This window comes from Lepidochelys kempii, chromosome 11 (assembly GCF_965140265.1).
Source record: "Lepidochelys kempii isolate rLepKem1 chromosome 11, rLepKem1.hap2, whole genome shotgun sequence".
Taxonomy (NCBI): Eukaryota; Metazoa; Chordata; order Testudines; family Cheloniidae; genus Lepidochelys; species Lepidochelys kempii.
The window spans coordinates 39,818,078-39,840,123 of NC_133266.1; the positions used below are offsets into that span (position 1 = coordinate 39,818,078).

Sequence of the window (22,046 nt, forward strand, 5' to 3'; positions counted from 1 at the left end):
CTAGAACGTCCTGCTGTCAGTTCCCATACCCTCACATTTGTTATGATGTCTTTCCATGAAACATATAGAATCTTTCCCAATCATCTGTGATGGGCAGCCTCCAATCTCTTTTTGTTAGCCACGATCATTGGCCAACTCTTTGCTCCATACCGTAGCATTCTCAGTACAATTGCATGATATAATCTCATCTTTAGTTTGGCGTGGAGACCTGTTTGACCAGATATTGTTCATCTTTCCAAAAGCGATGTCTGCTTTTCCTAATCACATATAAATATCCTTATCGAAGCCACCCTCAAATGTCATCACATTGCCCAGATAGCAAAACTCTACCACCTGTTCAATTTCTTTTCCATCCACTTGCACTTTCGCACCTGTTGTCTGGCTTCCTACATTCATGATCTTGGTTTTCTTTAATTCCAATCCAATTTTTGCTGCTTCCTATTCTACCTCTGATGTAAGAACAATCATTCAGTTCCACATTATAGTTAGTAAAGCAACGTTGCTGGCAAAGTCAAAGTTGTGCAACATCTCCACTAACCACCATCTACGGTGCCCTATTATTACAGGGGCGTCTTTTTCACAGCCTGGCGGTTATTGTGTCTTTCACTGGCTCCCAAGCCAACAGTGTCTTTGCTGTGATGTTATCCAGCATAATTCCTACACTTAATACATTCCTCCTCCTGAGTATAAGATTGAAGCACACATACCATCTTGCCTCTCCTCGCCCATCTCCTCTCACAGACATCCAGTATGTTCAGATCATTTTTTTTTCCTCTCATGTAACCCGTGCCAGCTTTCCTGTATTGTGCAAAGTACACACATTCCGCATACCTATTCTTGTTACAAATTTGATCGTCAGGATTATCAAGATTCTCAGCTTCCTTTTGGTTTTCACTGACATCTGTCATACTTGAGTTTTCAGCCCCATCATCTAACGTCCTCAAGTTATGCTTTGACTGAGATGTTTCTGTTGCAGAAAGGTTTTACTAGAGTGGGTTTCAAACCTAATGGCAGAACCCTCCTCTTTTATCCGAAAACTACAACTTATTGCCAGTATTTTCCTACTCTTTAAATGGAAATAGTTTCCCCTATATAAAAGGATTCGACTGCCAAGAAAAAATAAGAAGTTAAACCATAAATATCCTTGGGTTATAAAAATGTATGAAGTCATGCAGCCTGAGAAGTAATGTAAAACAGGTCTTTTCTTGGCCTGGTTTATATCTATTCAGAGATCTGTTTGACAAAGAATTCCAGAAAGCCCTTTAGTGGAAACGCTTGCCCTATTGCCAATGCATTTGATATCTGTTAGGCTGTCCATTTTCTACCTCCTTGATCAATGGATTGTTCTCTTTTCTTCCACAAATCCAATACTCAAAAGCAAGGCTGTGCAGAAATATTATGATGCAAAATTATAACTCTTGCCAGAGCAAGTGCTCATCTTGGAGACACTGGATCACTGATCCATTATTCAGCCAGTTTGCAGAATGAGACTGACCTCAGACTAGATCATGACTTGTGAATTGAAGTTCCTGTTGAAACATAACCAGAATAAATAGAATTGGTAGGCTTTTCTCAGGGATCTTCCTTGTTATCTAGGAACATCTTCAGGTAGTTCTTTTTCATGTCATATCTGGTGTTCCTCTGACATTTGTGTATTTGGACACAGAAACCAACCAGGAGCACTCATTTTAAGAATCTATTTATTATGGTTTTCACCTTATGTTCTGCAAACTTCTAACAACTCTTTTGCAGCAGTTAGATAGAGATAGCCTTTTCATAACTGTTCTTCCCAGGAAATAAGGGAAACTGCCCATCAAGAGAAGAGGAAAGTTCTAGAATCTCAACTAATTGCTTGAACAGGAAACACAGATGTACTTAGGTGCAACTCCTGTGTGTCTTGCTGGTTTCAGACAGTGGAAAAATGAGGATGTGCGGGAGGTACATATGTAAAGGAATACCCCTTCATTCTCTCTCCCAAAATGAAAGCTGTCCTAGAGGAGTCATATATCCCATTTTCACAGTGACCCTTGCACATCCTACCAAAAGAAAAACTTTTATAAAGTATATGGAACCCATAAGCCAATGTTTTTACTGGAATAAGAGACTAAACTAGAAAATAAATCATGCCAACCTACCCCAGATAGGCTACAGCATTTTCTGATGAGACTCATTGTTATACATGGTGTATGTTTTATAGATAGTATATTTTCTTAAATTAAAATTAAATTAACATTTCACAGAGAGGTTTAAATAGCCACCCAATTCTACTTACTTTAGCTCCAACACTGCAACTTCCAGTACTCCCAGTGCTGCCACTCACTACTCCTGTAAATCTGGCCTCTAACAATTCTTGCCTTCTTGGGTCCAGGCTATGAAGCTCATCCATTGCACCTAAGAAATAATTTTAATTAGTTATATTCTATAACAAACTTGCTTGCACAAGAAAGTTTCCAAATAATTATACAAAATCTTCACTATAGTATAGACCATAACAAGCTGCATGAAGCGAGGTCTCACACTCAGCTCAAGGGCATATCTGTCTATTATACAGTAACTTGTGAACATCTAACCAATTCCAAAATTTCAAGGAATATTCTATACTGAACTCCATTAATTTTGGTGAAAATCAGAAATCCAGAAGAGGAAAACAGGAGTCAAAAGGAGCCCCTTTATCATGTTAGCAGATCCAGCAACTTCAACCACCTCAGTAATTGTCTAGATCAAGTTTCAGAGTAGTAGCTGTGTTAGTCTGTATCCACAAAAAGGAAAGGAGTACTTGTGGCACCTTAGAGACTAACAAATGTATTTGAGCATCAAAGAACCAATAACCCCTTCCACCAGCTCTGCCCATGGTCCAATACAACTTAGAAAACCTTAATTTAAATAATTGATGTTAAAGTTGTTTTGCATTTGTACTTTTCTGTTATTTTCCTGAAGAAAGGTTGTTTCTTATTGGTTAGTAACCATTAAAACATGTTGATTTGCAATGAAATATAGCCTTTACACTAAATTTGGCACTTTTGCTAACCAGGAGGCTATGCTGTACCTACACATTTATTTCAGCAATTATATTAGTTTAACATACATTTACTTAAGAGTCTTAATATTGACATTTTCATTATATTAGAAAATGGTGAATGATGCATTTCTGATTTATTAGACTGATATTTTTACTCATGATTTTCATCATGCTCTATTTGGATGGAAATTAGAATTCAATTAAAAATGTTTTAAAAAGCATATTTTAAAAAATTAGTTAGATTAAACTACCTTAAAATGTGATGACTAAATAAGAAAAATTGTTTAACAAAACATACTTTGCTTTTAAGACTAACGATTTATTAAACAAAGCAAGTATTATCTGTAGTTTGTGAACTGAACTGATGGTTTTTGGATTTTAGAATTAGTAGATCTCATCTTTGCACACCTAGTTTTTAATAGGCCTGTGGGAATAACCAATTTTTTGGTTTGGTTGTCAACCTGAAAAAAAAAAATTGAAAAACTTCTGTTTCAGACTAACACAACAAAAAAATAGGTTGTTTTTTTTTCATTTTGTCGGGGAAAAATGTACTTTTCGATCAAATAAAACACTTTAGACTGGCCCAAAACATTTTTTTCCAGTTTTTCATTTTATTTTGTTTTTGGAGGTGGGGGGACATTTTGTATTCTTTTTTAATGAAAAGGTGGTAAATTCCTAAATGAAATTTCTTGCTTAAACAAAAAGTCGAAAAAGAAATGTTTTGAGATTTCCAAAATCTTTTTCTTCCTTTTTTTTCCCTTCCTCTGAAACTATTTGCTGAATTCATCTCAAATCTGCAAATAGTTTTGGTCAACCAGAATCTATATAGGGTATGTCTCCACACCAACTAGACACGTGACTGATCTGACCATCACGATTCTAGCCATTTTTCACACCTAAAATAACCTCACAACTTGAGACAGAGCGAAGACGTAACCACTGCAAACCTGTTCTCCAGACTGGTAATGTACTAACCTTTCTGTATTATGCTGATCTATCTTTGATTAATAAACTGATCGCACATGGTTACCTGGTGTTGTATCAATAGAGAAATAAAATCCTAGACAGCATACCTGGCTTCTAGGGATCGGGCTGGGGCTGTTTCATTGCTGTGTAGACTTCCAGGCTTATGCTGGAGCCCAATTTCTGAGACACTCCCACCTTGCAGGGTCTTAGAGTCTAGGCTCCAACCTGAGCCTGGAAGTCTACACAGCAATGGAACAGCCCCACAGCCCAAGCCCCAAATGAGAAGATTTTGAAAATGTGCATGTGTGGGGGAGGAGCAGACAGGGTTGTTGTTGTTAAAGATGAAATTAAGAAACAAAGATTCCCACGTTAACCTGAGCATAAGGCACAATTAGTTTGTATTATTTGCGTATGTATTTAATTGAACTATTTATTTAGCATTAGTAATCCCTGTATATAAGACACAACCCTTTACTGTAGAACAATTAAACAGACTTTTCTGTCCTGCACCCTTTTGTGCCCAGGCTGCTCATTTTGATTAATCTATACCCATGCAGGGTTGACTATTTGGCCGAGGTGGAGTGTGTGTCAGTGCAAAACCACAGCTGATTTTTGTTGACAGGGAATGTGCTGACACTTATTTTGCCAATTCAAATCGCCTTAATCTCTTCCTTGGTGTTTTTCCTTCACTGTCCCAACATAAGACTGTAAGAAAATATGATGAAAGATCATCAAAGAATGTAATGTTATTGTCTCTCTTCTTTACTGAGGATTCTACTACCAAGAACTACTCTTATGGAATGAGAAACCACATAAGGACTCAAAAAAAAACAAATATTCCTTCATAGTACACGTGCTTAACTTTGCATATGTGCTGAAATTAGACAGCCAGGAAGCAGACACACTCAGGAAGTCTGTTGTTGGCATAGCCTTACAAAGTGCAGTAGATATGTGAAGTAAATCACAAGTGTTTTTTCACCAAATATGTACACATAGAGCCCCCCCCTTTTTTTTTTTTGGCAGTGGTGAAGGAGAATACTATAATTGGCTTTCTAGCAGTCATAGTGCTGCCTCAGGAATTTAGATTATGAAAGGCCCTTTATTTTATTCATATTTATCATCATACTGGGCCTAGAAAATCTCCTCTCTATAGTCTCCAAAAATATCCCTACACTGTTTAATCACCATTTTAAAAATGTAACACTTTCAATTTTCACTTACATTTACTAAAAAAAAGCTGTTACAAATTCTTCTCTTAAAATATTTATTTTATTTCTGGCTTGATTTTTCAAAGGTGTTGAGCACCTAAAACTTAAGTTGATTTCAAGTGGTATCTGTAAGTCCTCAGTATCTTTAATAACTAGGCTATAATTTATTCAGTTTACAAAGCAAAACAAAAAGGCTATTTTTTCAATTTTAAGAACATTGTAATTTAAACAGATTAAGGAACACATGTACAATGCAGGATATGGAAGACCATTTATAAAAAAAAAAATTAAGTTCTACATATTATAGCAATCTGGTACACCTTACAGAAATCTGAACAGTAAAGACAACTTAACCAATTTACCTTCTTGGAAGAATAACTGACTTAATACACACTATTCGTAATGGAAGCTATACCTGAGAAGGACCTGTTGGTCACAGAAGCTGACTTCCCTCCCTCCTACCCCAAAAACAACCTCACTAAAATAGGCAAGTTTATCTTTAATACATTCAAATTTCACTTACAAGATTTTTCCCAAGTTTAACTGTTCACTTTGTTGACACGCTAATATAAAAAGTGAAATATGTAAGAAAAGTGAACTATAGCTTTACAGTAATAACTTTTATCAAGCCTTTTTCACCAATACATCACATCCCATCTAAAACGTATTTAGCTTTTAATTTCTTTGAAAACACCAAAAACCATTAGACAACTTCTTCCAATAAAACTTTATCCTCTGTAAAGATGAAGGAGGTGCTGATATATGTGTACGGTTTCTCTAGAAAATACTTAAATGTTAATCTTAACCAGGGTGGATAAAAATCAATTATTTAAAAATACATAAAAATTGAATGTTTTTGATAAAATGCTTTTTGAGGATCGTTTTAATTAAGATACATTATAGCTCAAAGATATCTCATTATGGAATAGGGATTATAAATTCTAATTTTATAGTATGAGACAATATATTCATGTAATGTTTAAGAACATTTTTTAAATACGTTCCAATAATTCATGGATTAGGGACCCAATCTTATGGGGTTCCAGGGACTTCTGTATAGATTATTTAGGTTAATCTTTCTACCTACCCAATGGGGCTCAGTCTAGAAGAGACCATCAGAGATGCGTAATTTTGCAGTTCTCAAACTGTGGATTTGGGTCTCCAGAGATAACATGCTTGTTAACAGCAAAAATGTTCTTAAATAAATATATAGAGGTGAGAAATAACAGACCTCAACCCTATTGTCCCTCTGCAAAGTTTTGTACACAGAGTCAATCCCTTACCTCTCTCTAAAAGTGCAAAGTTTCAGAAAGTTCAATGAACAGAAGATTGTTGGGGGCAGAATAGATCTGGACAAGGAGAAGAAGTCTGGAGATAAATGTGAGAAGGGAGGGACAGGCAGTAGAAACAAAAGTGAAACTGTTTGAGCAGCATATTTCAGAAGTCTTGAGGTTTTTCTGAGTGTAGCATTCATTGATTTGAGATCTACCATCTCTCACTAAAAGGGAAAACCTGTAATGGCAGCAGGCTGTAAAAAAGATCCAGTTTGGGAATATTTTAATGAAAAAAGAAAAGGAGTACTTGTGGCACCTTAGAGACTAACCAATTTATTTGAGCATGAGCTTTCGTGAGCTACAGCTCACTTCATCAGATGTTTACCGTGGAAACTGCAGCAGACTTTATATACACACAGAAATCATGAAACAATACCTCCTCCCACCCCACTGTCCTGCTGGTAATAGCTTATCTAAAGTGATCAACAGGTGGGCCATTTCCAGCACAAATCCAGGTTTTCTCACCCTCCACCCCCCCACACAAATTCACTCTCCTGCTGGTGCTAGCCCATCCAAAGTGCTCAAGAAACTTCCTGAAAAAGCACAAGATCAAATCCGCACAGACACACCCCTGGAACCCCGACCTGGGATATTCTATCTACTACCCAAGATCCATAAACCTGGAAATCCTGGGCGCCCCATCATCTCAGGCATTGGCACCCTGACAGCAGGATTGTCTGGCTATGTAGACTCCCTCCTCAGGCCCTACGCTACCAGCACTCCCAGCTACCTTCGAGACACCACTGACTTCCTGAGGAAACTACAATCCATCGGTGATCTTCCTGATAACACCATCCTGGCCACTATGGATGTAGAAGCCCTCTACACCAACATTCCACACAAAGATGGACTACAAGCCGTCAAGAACACTATCCCCGATAATGTCACGGCTAACCTGGTGGCTGAACTTTGTGACTTTGTCCTTACCCATAACTATTTCACATTTGGGGACAATGTATACCTTCAGATCAGCGGCACTACTATGGGTACCCGCATGGCCCCACAGTATGCCAACATTTTTATGGCTGATTTAGAACAACGCTTCCTCAGCTCTCGTCCCCTAAAGCCCCTACTCTACTTGCGCTATATTGATGACATCTTCATCATCTGGACCCATGGAAAAGAAGCCCTTGAGGAATTCCACCATGATTTCAACAATTTCCATCCCACCACCAACCTCAGCCTGGTCCAGTCCACACAAGAGATCCACTTCCTGGACACTACAGTGCTAATAAACAATGGCCACATAAACACCACCCTATACCGTAAACCTACTGACCGCTATTCCTACCTGCATGCCTCCAGCTTTCACCCTGACCACACCACACGATCCATCGTCTACAGCCAAGCTCTGCGATACAACCGCATTTGCTCCAACCCCTCAGACAGAGACAAACACCTACAAGATCTCTGTCAAGCTTTCTTACAACTACAATACCCACCTGCAGAAGTAAAGAAACAGATTGATAGAGCCAGAAGAGTTCCCAGAAGTTACCTACTACAGGACAGGCCTAACAAAGAAAATAACAGAACGCCACTAGCCATCACCTTCAGCCCCCAACTAAAACCCCTCCAACGCATTATTAAGGATCTACAACCTATCCTAAAGGATGACCCAACACTCTCACAAGTCTTGGGAGACAGGCCAGTCCTTGCCTACAGACAGCCCCGCAACCTGAAGCAAATACTCACCAACAACCACATACCACACAACAGAACCACTAACCCAGGAACTTATCCTTGCAACAAAGCCCGTTGCCAATTGTGCCCACATATCTATTCAGGGGACACCATCACAGGGCCTAATAACATCAGCCACACTATCAGAGGCTCGTTCACCTGCACATCCACCAATGTGATCTATGCCATCATGTGCCAGCAATGCCCCTCTGCCATGTACATTGGTCAAACTGGACAGTCTCTACGTAAAAGAATAAATGGACACAAATCAGATGTCAAGAATTATAACATTCATAAACCAGTCGGAGAACACTTCAATCTCTCTGGTCACGCAATCACAGACATGAAGGTCGCTATCTTAAAACAAAAAAACTTCAAATCCAGACTCCAGCGAGAAACTGCTGAATTGGAATTCATTTGCAAATTGGATACTATTAATTTAGGCTTAAATAGAGACTGGGAGTGGCTAAGTCATTATGCAAGGTAGCCTGTTTCCTCTTGTTTTTTCCTACCCCCCCCCCCAGATGTTCTGGTTTAACTTGGATTTAAACCTGGAGAATGGTCAGTTTAGATGAGCTATTACCAGCAGGAGAGTGAGTTTGTGTGTGTATGGGGGGGGGGGGGGATGTGAGAAAACCTTGATCTATGCAGGAAATAGCCCGACTTGATTATGTAAAGAGTTGTCACTTTGGATGGGCTAGCACCAGCAGGAGAGTGAATTTGTGTGGGGGGGTGGAGGGTGAGAAAACCTGGATTTGTGCTGGAAATGGCCCACCTGTTGATCACTTTAGATAAGCTATTACCAGCAGGACAGTGGGGTGGGAGGAGGTATTGTTTCATGATTTCTGTGTGTATATAAAGTCTGCTGCAGTTTCCACGGTAAACATCTGATGAAGTGAGCTGTAGCTCACGAAAGCTCATGCTCAAATAAATTGGTTAGTCTCTAAGGTGCCACAAGTACTCCTTTTCTTTTTGCGAATACAGACTAACACGGCTGTTCCTCTGAAACCTATTTTAATGAAGTTACTCTACCTGCAGGTAAGACAGGTATGCGTGTAAAATGCAAACAGTGAAACAAAAAATGCAAGGCCTGGTTGCCCAAATGAAACATCATGAGAAGTGTTCCTTCTCAGGAGGAAGCTGTGTTGAAGATGATGAAAGGAACATGTCTGAACATACAGGATATTCAGGTTGGTAAACTTTTTTATTTCGTACTTCTTTCTTAAGGACTGCCTGTCTTCCTTCTGGACTATTCTTGAATTCTCACGTTTGAGCAAAAAATATAGTTGTTACTCTCTGGTACTATCATTTTAGATGTAGTTGTGATAAAAAATAAATAGCTGAAATAGGCAGATCTTCCTTTTACAATTTCACCTTTGTAGTAGTATAGAGTGTCAGGGAATGCAATGTGTAATACTAAATTAGCAGTATGGTAATAATAATGAAATAACTGCAACAACTTATTTTGTTAAGGAGACTCCATCTTCAACATATAGGATTCTGAAGACTATCCTGCCAGGCTGAGTGTGTAGCTGGATAGGTTGACGATATTGCTGGGTGAGTTAGGGGTACCACTGTTGTGACCCCATGTGGCAGGTATGATTTTAGACAGCTTACCGTCCTTTTTCCTTTGTAGAGAGGTGAAGTGTGTAATGTGGATCTCCTGTCTTATTTTAGTAAAGTCCGTTTGTATGGAAGGTTGGTTATTTATGAGAGTCTCCAGGTTGGAGAGCTCCTTTTTGATGTTTTCCTGTTTGCTGTATAGGATGCTTATCAGGTGGTTCTTCAGTTTCTTTGCTAGTGTGTGGCATAATCTCTCACTGTGGTCTGTGCAGTATGTAGATAGCAATGGATTTTTCAGCTTCAGTCCATTTGGTATGATGTCCATCCGTTTACATTTGGAAAGGAAGATGATATCTGTCTGTTGAAGATGATATACGGCTAAATACAGTGCCTTGCATGGTGTCAAGTATCAGAGGGGTAGCCATGTTACTCTGGATCTGTAAAAGCAGCAAAGAGTCCTGTGGCACCTTATAGACTAATAGACGTATTAGAGCATAAGCTTTCGTGGGTGAATACCCTCTTCATCAGATGCTTGTAGTGGAAATTTCCAGAGGCAGGTATAAATACGCAAGCAAGAATCAGGCTAGGGATAACGAGGTTAGTTCAATCAGGGAGGATGAGGCCCTCCTCTAGCAGTTGAGGTGTGAACACCAAGGAGGAAGAAATTGATTTTGTAGCTGGCTAGCCATTCACAGTCTTTGTTTAATCCTGAACTGATGGTGTCAAATTTGCAAATGAACTGAAGCTCAACTGTTTCTCTTTGAAGTCTCGTCCTGAAGTTTTTTTTGCTGCAGGATGGCTACCTTTAAATCTGCTATTGTGTGTCCAGGGAAGTTGAAGTGTTCTCCTACAGCTTTTTGTATATTGCCATTCCTAATATCCGATTTGTGTCCATTTATCCTTTTACGTAGGGACTGTTGAGTTTGGCCGATATACATACCAGAGGGGCATTGCTGGCACATGATGGCGTATATTACATTGGTGGACGTGCAGGTGAATGAACCGGTGATGGTGTGGCTGATCTAGTTAGGTTCTGTGATGGTGTCGCTGGTGTAGATATGTAGGCAGAATTGGCATCGAGGTTTGTTGCAAGGATTGGTTCCTGAGTTAGAGTTACTATGGTGCGGTATGTAGTTGCTGGTAAGAATATGCTTCAGGTTGGTGGGTTGTCTGTGGGCGAGGACTGGCCTGCCTCCCAAGGAGTGTGAAAGTGAGGGATTGTTGTCCAGGATGGGTTGTAGATCACTGATAATACGTTGGAGAGATTTTAGCTGAGGACTTTATGTGATGGCCAGTGGAGTTCGGTTGGTTTCTTTCTTGGGCTTGTCTTGCAGCAGGAGGCTTCTGGGTACATGTCTGGCTCTGTTGATCTGTTTCCTTATTTCCTCGTGTGGGTATCGTATTTTTGAGAATGCTTGGCGAAGATCTTGTAGGTGTTGGAGCAAATGCAGTTGTACCTCAGTGCTTGGCTGTAGACAATGGATCATGTGGTGTGTCCGGGATGGAAGCTGGGGCATGGTGGTCGGTGGGTTTTCGGTATAGGGTGGTGTTAACGTGACCATCACTTATTTGTACCTTAGATAACCATAGATAAGTTTGTGATAAAAACCAGCAGATTACAAAAAAGAGGTAATAGATGAAAAAATTGCCCGGTTTGTTTATGCAACAAACTCTCCTTTCCATATGATTGGGAACTCACACTTTATTAATGTGGTTCAGTCATTAAGACCAGCATACAGTCCACCTAACAGAGCAGATGTCGCAGGCAAATTGCTAGATAAAGTGTATGAAAGAGTAATTGAGCAGTGTGCAAAAGGTCTAGAGGGTAAAATTGTTAACCTGAGTCTTGATGGGTGGAGCAATGTCCACAATGATCCTGTTGTTTGTGCTTCTGTGGCAACAGAAGAAGGAAATGTCTTCCTTACAGAAACAACTGATACATCAGGAAATGCACACATAGCAGAATACTTACAAGTAGTAGAAGTAAAAGCTAAACAAACTGTGAAAAAAAAATTCAAATGTCTAGTACACAGCTTGGTCACAAACAATGCTGCAAATGTATCCGGCAAGATGAGAAGAAATTATTTAGAAGAGAGTCCCAGGATAATAACATACAGTTGCAGTGCTCATTTGCTTCACCTCCTAGCCAAAGACTTCAGTTTTTTAGAAATAAAGGTTAATGTTGAAATTGCAAAATAATTCCAAAACAACCACTTTGCAGCAGCTGCTCTGAAAAAAGTGGGAGGAACCAAGATAACCCTCCCACAAGACATGCAATGGAACTCAGTAGTGGACTGGTTTCAGCACGATATCAAGAACTGGCCTAATCTGATGACAGTTTGTGAACAAAATCGTGACAAAATAGATGGCACTGTCACAGCCAAAGTTCTCAACATTGGGCTTAAGAGAAATGTTGAACGCATGCTACGTACCCTACAGCATATTTCTGTAGCCTTGAACAAAATGCAGGGATATAGCTCTCTTATTGATGATGCTGTTGAAATTTGGAATGGACTGAGTGAGATCTTAAAAAGAAAAATATGCAATGACAGAGTTAAATTACAAGCATTAAAAAAAATGAATGGGACAAGCACTATTTTCAGCTCATTTTCTTGCAAATATTCTCAATACTCATGTCATAAATATAAAGGGAAGGGTAAACACCTTTATAACCGTCCTGGCTAGAGGAAAAACCCTTTCACCTGTAAAGGGTTAAGAAGCTAGGATAACCTCGCTGGCACCTGACCAAAATGACCAATGAGGAGACAAGATACTTTCAAAGCTGGAGGGGGGGAGAAACAAAGGCTCTCTGTCTGTGTGATGCTTTTGCCGAGAACAGAACAGGAATGGAGTCTTAGAACTTAGTAAGTAATCTAGCTAGATATGCCTTAGCTTCTGTTTTAGTTAAATGGCTGATAAAATAGCTGTGCTGAATGGAATGTATATTCCTGTTTGTGTGTCTTTTTGTAACTTAAGGCTTTGCCTTGAGGGATTCTCTATGTTTTGAATCTGATTACCCTGTACAGTATTTACCATCCCGATTTTACAGAGATGATTCTTTTACTTTTTTTCTTCAATTAAAAGTCTTCTTTTAAGAACCTCATTGGTTTTTCATTGTTCTTAAGATCCAAGGGTTTGGGTCTGTGTTCACCAATGCAAATTGGTGAGGATTTTTATCAAGCCTTCCCTAGGAAAGGGGGTGAAGGGTTTGGGAAGGATTTTGGGGGGAAAGACGTTTCCAAGCGGGCTCTTTCCTGGTTATATATCTGTTAGACGCTTGGTGGTGGCAGCAATAAAGTCCAAGGGCAAAAGGTAAAATAGTTTGTACCTTGGGGAAGTTTTAACCTAAGCTGGTAAAAATAAGCTTAGGGGGTTTTCATGCAGGTCCCCACATCTGTACCCTAGACTTCAGAGTGGGGAAGGAATCTTGACAACTTGGTACCAGGGTCAAACCTTAACTGCTGAAGAAGAGGAGTTGGCTATGACATGGACATCCAGCAATCATCCCTCCATAATGCTAACTATAATAAACTTCAGAGCTGAGGGTGAACCATTCAAGAAATATATGTTTGCTGATGATGTTTTAAAGAAAGTCACACCAGTGAATTGGTGGAGTCACTTAAGCACTAGGATTCAGAGACTGTTGAAGTGATAATCTCACTATTAACAGCAGTGGCTTCTGCTGCTGGTGAAGAAAGAATATTTTCTTCCTTTGGACTAATTCATTCCCAACTGAGAAATCGTTTGGGACCTGAAAAAGCAGGAAAGCTTGTTTTTCTTTTCCAGATTATGAACAAACAGGAAAATAAAGGTGAAGACAACTAGAGTTAGCTGCAGAAGCCAATATTTTAAGTTTCTCATGTTGACCTGGCTGACACAGTTGATTTTTTTTAAAAAATATTTCAGTTAACTATTTTAGTTAAAAATAATTTTAACCAAAACAAACCTGATTTTAAAAATCTCGAATGTTTAACTAAATTCAAAAATGCATATGCTTGTTTTGCTAAAATATTCTGTTTGCTGTTGAAGAAAAAATCCAGAATACATAACGTTGTTGTTTTACTTAAATAAAACAATTTAAATGTCTGACTGGTGATGTTCTCCTCCTAATACAGCATTGCAAGAAAATCCTCCACATATTAATGATTAACCTGTTGAATTGGAGATAGTTCATCTCCCAATGACTTCATAAATATCTGCTTCAATTATCTTTGGTAAATGAAATAACTGATCATTCATTTTCTGATATAGCTGGAAAACTAATCTGAAATGTTTTCAAAATAAATCACTTTAAAAATGTATAGCGTGTGTCTTCTGAAAATGAAACCTACACCTATCTCTGAGTTGTGAGAATATGTATTAAAGGTTATAACAACCAACAATAATACACTTTTATGTAGAAATCCATGATTAAATCGAGTCTTCCTAACATGATTTAAATCAAATCCACCCTGACCTTAACTGATTAGATATAAGCAAGTTTAGCTGACATGTTTTCTCCCACCCTTTGTCTGTCATGACTATCTATAAGTTCTTCAGGGCAAGGATTGTGTTTTACCACATTTAAGCACAATCTAATATCTACTGGAGTCTCTAGGCACTACTATAATAAAACTAATTAAACAGGAATCCTCTTAAAATTGTTTGCCCTTCAAGCATTCTTATCTTGTGTACTGTACTGTTTGCAATCATGTCAAAGAAAATAATGACAGGTTTCAGAGTAACAGCTGTGTTAGTCTGTATTCGCAAAAAGAAAAGACTTACTTGTGGCACCTTAGAGACTAACCAATTTATTTGAGCATAAGCTTTCGTGAGCTACAGCTCACTTCATCGGGTGCATTCTCTGGAAAGTGTAGAAGATCTTTTTATACACACAAAGCATGAAAAAATACCTCCCCCCATCCCACTCTCCTGCTGGTAATAGTTTATCTAAAGTGATCACTCTCCTTACAATGTGTATGATAACCAAGGTGGGCCATTTCCAGCACAAATCCAGGGTTTAACAAGAACAACTGAGGCGGGGTGGGGGGGGTTAGGAAAACAAGGGGAAATAGGTTACCTTGCATAATGACTTAGCCACTCCCAGTCTCTATTCAAGCCTAAGTTAATTGTATCCAATTTGCAAATGAATTCCAATTCAGCAGTCTCTCGCTGGAGTCTGGATTTGAAGTTTTTTTGTTGTAATATCGCAACTTTCATGTCTGTAATCGCGTGACCAGAGAGATTGAAGTGTTCTCCAACTGGTTTATGAATGTTATAATTCTTGACATCTGATTTGTGTCCATTTATTCTTTTACGTAGAGACTGTCCAGTTTGACCAATGTACATGGCAGAGAGGCATTGCTGGCACATGATGGCATATATCACATTGGTAGATGTGCAGGTGAACAAGCCTCTGATAGTGTGGCTGATGTTAATAGGCCCTGTGATGGTGTCCCCTGAATAGACATGTGGGCACAGTTGGCAACGGGCTTTGTTGCAAGGATAGGTTCCTGGGTTAGTGGTTCTGCTGTGTGGTATGCGGTTGCTGGTAAGTATTTGCTTCAGGTTGGGGGGCTGTCTGTAGGCAAGGACTAGCCTGTCTCTCAAGATTTGTGAGAGTGTTGGGTCATCCTTCAGGATAGGTTGTAGATCCTTAATAATGCGTTGGAGGGGTTTTAGTTGGGGGCTGAAGGTGATGGCTAGTGGCGTTCTGTTATTTTCTTTGTTAGGCCTGTCCTGTAGTAGGTGACTTCTGGGAACTCTTCTGGCTCTATCAATCTGTTTCTTCACTTCCGTAGGTGGGTATTGTAGTTGTAAGAATGCTTGATAGAGATCTTGTAGGTGTTTGTCTCTGTCTGAGGGGTTGGAGCAAATGCAGTTGCATCGCAGAGCTTGGCTGTAGACAATGGATCATGTGGTGTGGTCAGGGTGAAAGCTGGAAGCATGTAGGTAGGAATAGCAGTCAGTAGGTTTCCAGTATAGGGTGGTGTTTATGTGACCATCACTTATTAGCACTGTAGTGTCCAGAAAGTGGATCTCTTGTGTGGACTGGACCAGGCTGAGGTTGATGCCCCCCACACACACACCAGATGTTCTTGTTAAACCCTAGATTTGTGGTGGAAATGGCCCAACTTGATTATCATACACATTGTAAGGAGAGTGATCACTTTAGATAAGCTATTACCAGCAGGAGAGTGGGGTGGGGGGAGGTATTTTTTCATGCTTTGTGTGTATAAAAAGATCTTCTACACTTTCCAGAGTATGCACCCGATGAAGTGAGCTGTAGCTCACGAAAGCTTATGCTCAAATAAATTGGTTAGTCTCTAAGGTGCCACAAGTAATCCTTTTCTTTTTAAAGAAAATAATGAGTCTGGTGGCACCTTAAAGACTAACAGATTTATTTGAGCGTAAGCTTTCGTGGGTAAAACCCCCACTTCTTCAGATGCATGGAGTGAAAATTACAGATGCAGTCATAAATATACGGACACATGAAGAGAAGGGAGTTACCTCACAAGTGGAGAACTAGTGTTGACAGGGCCAATTCGATCAGGGTGGATGTAGTCCACTCCCAATAATAGATGAGGAGATGTCAATTCCAGGAGAAGCAAAGCTGCTTCTGTAATGAGCCAACCACTCCCAGTCCCTATTCAAGCCCAAATTAATGGTGTTAAATTTGCAAATGAATTTTAGTTCTGCTGTTTCTCTTTGAAGTCTGTTTCTGAAGTTTTTTTGTTCAAGTATGGCTACTTTCAGATCTGTTATAGAATGTCCAGGAAGATAGAAGTGTTCTCCTACTGGCTTTTGTACGTTACCATTCCTGATGTCCGATTTGTGTCCATTTATTCTTTTACATAGGGACTGTCCGGTTTGGCCAATGTACCCGAGAAAATAATGGTGAGCTCCTCAAACTATGTGATAAGCTGGTTTCTAAAAGCAGCACACGCTTTCAGATGTACCTACATATCTTTACGTGTATTCTAATGACCCACCCTCACAGTGAGAATTTATTCCTCTGAAACATATCATAAAGCACAGTTATGAAAAGCAGAGAGTTTAAATGGCAAGAAACAGAAGCAGCATAAGTTTGTTAGGCAGGTACAGTTACACAATTGCTCTTTTGCTTTACTATCCAAATGTATGGAGAGTGTACGTTTTATAAGTGTAAGGGCACTAAAACATTTTAAAATAAATAACTGTAGTTTAGAAAATGACCTACTTTATAGTGGAGCAGGACCATCAATGTTTTGATCTACTGGATTATTTGAGAATCACTACCAAAGTTCAAAGTAATGAATACCAAGATAATCCTAACAATTATAAATCATTAATAAGCAATGACTATATTATGTATATCAGACATTATAATATCCTTATTTTATTATAATTGTGCATTTGAGGCTTTTTATATAAGTATATGGTAATAATGCTTATAGGATCTTAAAATATCTGTTAACCACATGCATTTAATTGTGTTATCCTAGCAATGAGAAATACTAATTGGTAGACAATGAGTCATCCACACCACAGAAGATCACACCCAGTCCTCCTCTCCCCACCCCACACACACAGAGTTAAAATCCCATGCACATCAGGGGCTGAATAGGACTCTTTCAGACCTTATTTCAGTTGTTCCTTTGTGGCGGGCTCAGAACATAAAACACAATCAGTTCAGCCAGAATACTCCATTTTCACCTCAGGAGAGTTAGATCAAAACAAAAAAATCTAATCCAAACCTTCCTGATAATAGTAGAACGGAAGAACACTGCTGCTGGCTACCAGTGCCTATCCTTTCTAGTTCTACTGAAATACTTTCTACTTCAATACCTTGCATTTTAAAAGGAAGCATTCATTTCCAGATTCCACTTAGTTTTCCAAGAATAGTTAGGCTTGCTCCATGATCCTTTAGGCAGCAGTTGCACAAATAAATTGCTTACTTGTTTCCTCAAAGCTGCAATAAGCCTTCTGAGGTCTCTGGAGATCTTAAACTCCAACGTAAATGCTTGTAAACTACTGTCAGAGGACATATGTAACCACAATCTAGCTAGAAGAATTCCAACTGCTCTCCAATTACCTTAAGTTTGTTTGGGGGCAATGGGGAAAATTCAGTAGAGTGGTGTTGAAGTAGGAATGAAATTGCTGGGTACACGATTGAATAATTTGGATTTGATGTTGGTTGCCTTTTCATCTGCCCTCCATCACATTTTCTGTTATTTACTACCCCAATGATGGTGACATAACCATTTAATTTTTTTCAGACTTCATACTAAATATTTTAAATAGTTCTTTCAAATAAGCAGACCAAGTCTCTAAGCACATACATAACACTGTACAAGAGTAATTCAACTAGACACATTTACAAAATGGCTCAATCTCAACAGAAGACTCATTGCTAACAACTCCAGATCTTCAATGAACACCCATCATCTCAACCAGCGAAGACTGGAAGAGCAGATGTGCCTTGCACAGTGCCCGGAAGGACCCTTTTTTCTTTACTTCTTACAGCTAAGACAGATTTTCAAAACTTCTAACTATTAGGCTACAAAATGAAATTTTTACCACCAGCTCTCTATCTAGATTCTTACTCTTCATCAAATAAAACTTAAGTCTAAACAAGTGTAAGAACAGGTTTTTTACTAAGAAGCAGGACCACTCCAAATACAACACTTGGGTTGCACGGTGGGGCAGTGAAGGTGAGAGAAAACCAAGCTGGCCTGGGCTGTCAAAAAGAATCTTGAAAAACTTCCTTTTCCTAAAAGAAAAGCATGTTTATATGAGAGAGAATTACTGATGTTGCAAGAAAATGAGATGGTGATGGCAGTAGAATGGCGTGAAGCCAAGCAGAAGTAATACAAGAAGGAAAAGTTCAAAACCAAGATAGCAGCAATAAAATGCAGCCGCTCACTTATCAGCACACTTGGAAGTGAATCACAATCCCAAGGCCATAATTATCCAGTACTGGGAATTCAGGAGTCAAGTCATCCCACTTGACCAAATTAGCAGTGAAGGAGGCGGACAGCAACATGAAGTCTCTACAACTTCAAAATATATATATACCTGGTACCACTATAATAGTTAGATAACCAAAATCTACAGCACACATTTTACCAGTAGCAAGGAGCACCAGCTTTTCCACTAAAATAGAAATAACTAACCACTTCTTACCACTGATAGCACTGCAAAGCAAATACAGCTATGGAAGAGTGAACTGGATTCTGCACAGCCTTATGCATAATCCATGACATTATCAGTTAAGATTTAATTCTCAAATCTTTATTACTGGTAACGTGTAAGAGGCAGAGACCATAGCTTGATATTCAAGTCTAAGGGCTTGTCTACACTGGCAATTAACAGCGCCACGACCACACAAGGCATGTTAAAGCACTGCCATGGCAACGATTTAGCGTTGCCTGTGTAGACTAGCCCTAACACCGAGCGTGCAATTCTGGCAGCTAGAACACCATTATTTGAATTGAAAGTTAAGAAAGTGTGTAAGATAAGAAAATCAAGAAGTGACTCAAAATAAATATGGAGGACCATCAGATCATTACTACTTATTTTTCTGACTATGCCTGTATTTTAACTTGGATGAAGTTCTTGTCTAGGGTGAAGGATAGGCAACCTGAAAAATCTGTTTCCCACTCTGTGCCTACAGCCAATTCTCCTTTGCCACTCCAATTTCTTACTTCAGTTCTTGTCTCAAAAGAGAGCTCTCCCACACCTGTGATCACTCTTCAGCCGCAATGCCCCAACTCCTACCCAATCCACCTTACTTCCTCCTACGACTAGCTCCTCTACATGGTGTCACCTTTAGGCTAGATAATGATCTGCTTCAGGACAATGACAGTTCTCAGCAGCATACTCCCTAAAAATCAACACATGAAGCACAGAACAACTGCAAAAACAGGCAGGGTAAATTTGGATGAGGTCAGGAGTCAGGATCCATTTTTCCATTCCAATATTTTCTTCCCTTAGGACATCTTTGTCTTTTCCCTCTCAACATTCATGCTGAAAGAGAACAAAATCTTCATAGAGCCAACAGTGCTGTAAACATCTCAAACTAGAACATAAAAAAGAAAGGAATAGGAGAAGGAAGAAGACACACAAGGAAGAGTATAAAGAAAAATTAGTGCCAAAGGTTTGAAAAGTATTAATTAGTACTTTGTCAGTGTTATACTCAACAGCAATGCTATCATTCATTTCCAAGACAATTCTGGGGATTAACAACACACAGTTGGGAGTATGGTGGCACTTTAAAGACAAACAGATTTATTTGGGTATAAGCTTTCGTGCCCAAATAATGTAATATAATAATAAAATAATGCCTGCAACTGTAATTTTCACTCCATGCATCTGAAGAAGTGGGTTTTTTACCCACGAAGGCTTATGCCCAAATAAATCTGTTAGTCTTTAAGGTGTCACCGGACTCCTTATTGTTTTTGTGGATACAGACTAACACGGCTACCCCTCGATAGTCGGGAGTATGGTGCTGCAGATACTTGAACATTACACTGGTTGCCCTTAAAGGAGTTAACATCTAAGCTACATTTATTGTACATTCCTAGATCTGAAAAAGTTATTTTCTCATCTAAGTTATGGGGGAAATTGTGGTTTCACAGTTATCACTGTGATTACTAGGATGAATGTTGACATCTGCTGTGGGTACGTGCTTCCTAAGAGGATATACTCCATGGTAGTGTGAAAAACAAAACAAAAAAAAATCCTCATACCAAAACACAAACCTGGAGAGGGAGAAATTATTTTTTTAAATGTAAAACAAATATTCTCGAGCTGTCGATTAATTGCAATTAACTCACGCGATTAACTCAAAAAAAGTTAACTTCAATTAAAAAAATTAATTGCAATTAATCGCACTGTTAAACAATAGAATACCAATTGAAATTTATTAAATATTTGAATGTTTTTCTACATTTTGAAATATATTGATTTCTATTACAACACAGAATACAAAGTGTACAGTGATCACTTTATATTATTTTCTATTACAAATATTTGCACTGTAAAAATGATAAAAAATAGTATTATTCAATTCACCTCATACGAGTATAGTAGTGCAATCTCTTTATCGTAAAAGCGTAACTTACAAATATAGATTTTTTTTTGTTACATAACTGCACTCAAAAACAATATAAAAAGTTAGAGCCTCCTACAAGTCCACTCAGTCCTACTTCTTGTTCAGCCAATCGCTAAGACAGACAAGATTGTTTACATTTAAGGGAGATACCGCTGCCTGCTTCTTATTTACATCACCTGAAAGTGAGAACAGACGTTCGCATGGCACTTTTGAAGCCAGCATTGCAAGATATTTACATGCCAGATATTCTAAACATTCGTATACTCCTTCATGCTTTGGCCACCATACCAGAGGACATGCTTCCATGCTGATGATGCGCGTTAATTAAATTGGTGACTGAACTCCTTGGGGGGGAACTGTACGTCTCCTGTTCTGTTTTACCCACATTCTGGCATATACGTCATGTTATAGCAGTCTCAGATGATGACCTAGCACATGTTCGTTTTAAGAACACTTTCACAGCAGATTTGACAAAACGCAAAGAAGACACCAATGTGAGATTTCTAAAAATAGCTACAGCACTCGACCCAAAGTTTAAGAATCCGAAGTGCCATCCAAAATCTGAGAGGGACAAGGTGTGGAGCATACTTTCAGAAGTCTTAAAAGACCAACACTCAGATGCGGAAACTACAAAACCTGAACCACCAAAAAAGAAAATCAACCTTCTGCTGGGGGCATCTGACTCAGATGATGAAAACGAACATGCGTCTGTTCACGCTGCTTTGGATCATTACTGAGCAGAACCAGTCATCAGCATGGACCCATGTCCTCTAGAATGGTGGTTAAAGCATGAAGGGACATATGAATCTTTAGTGCATCTGGCATGTAAACTGGCTGAAGTAGGACTGAGTGGACTTGTAGGCTGTAAAGTTTTAAATGGTTTTATTTTTGAATGCAGTTTTTTTTTTAATACATAAGTCTACATTTGTAAATTCAACTTCTATGATCACGAGATTGCACTACAGTACTTGTATTAAGTAAACTGAAATACACTATTTCTTTTGTTTTTTACAGTACAAATATTTGTAATAAAAAATAAATATAAAGTGAGCACTGTACACTTTGTATTCTATGTTGTAACTGAAATCAATATAATTGAAAATGTAGAAAACATCCAAAATATTTAAATAAATGGTATTCTATTAACAATTTTTTTTAATTGTGCGATTAATCACAATTAATTTTTTTTAATTGCTTGACAG

At 38.7% G+C, this 22,046-nt stretch overlaps 1 protein-coding gene across 4 annotated transcripts in view; it reads right to left on the reverse strand.

Annotated features, from left to right (window-relative positions):
• The window catches only part of TLK1 (tousled like kinase 1), a 136,169-nt gene that overhangs the window by 83,254 nt on the left and 30,869 nt on the right, over positions 1-22,046 (reverse strand). For all 4 annotated transcript variants that reach the window (XM_073305809.1, XM_073305808.1, XM_073305811.1 and 1 more), the window contains one exon: positions 2,273-2,391. In XM_073305809.1, the coding sequence (XP_073161910.1) occupies positions 2,273-2,391 (119 nt within the window). The remainder of the gene's footprint in view (positions 1-2,272; positions 2,392-22,046) is intronic.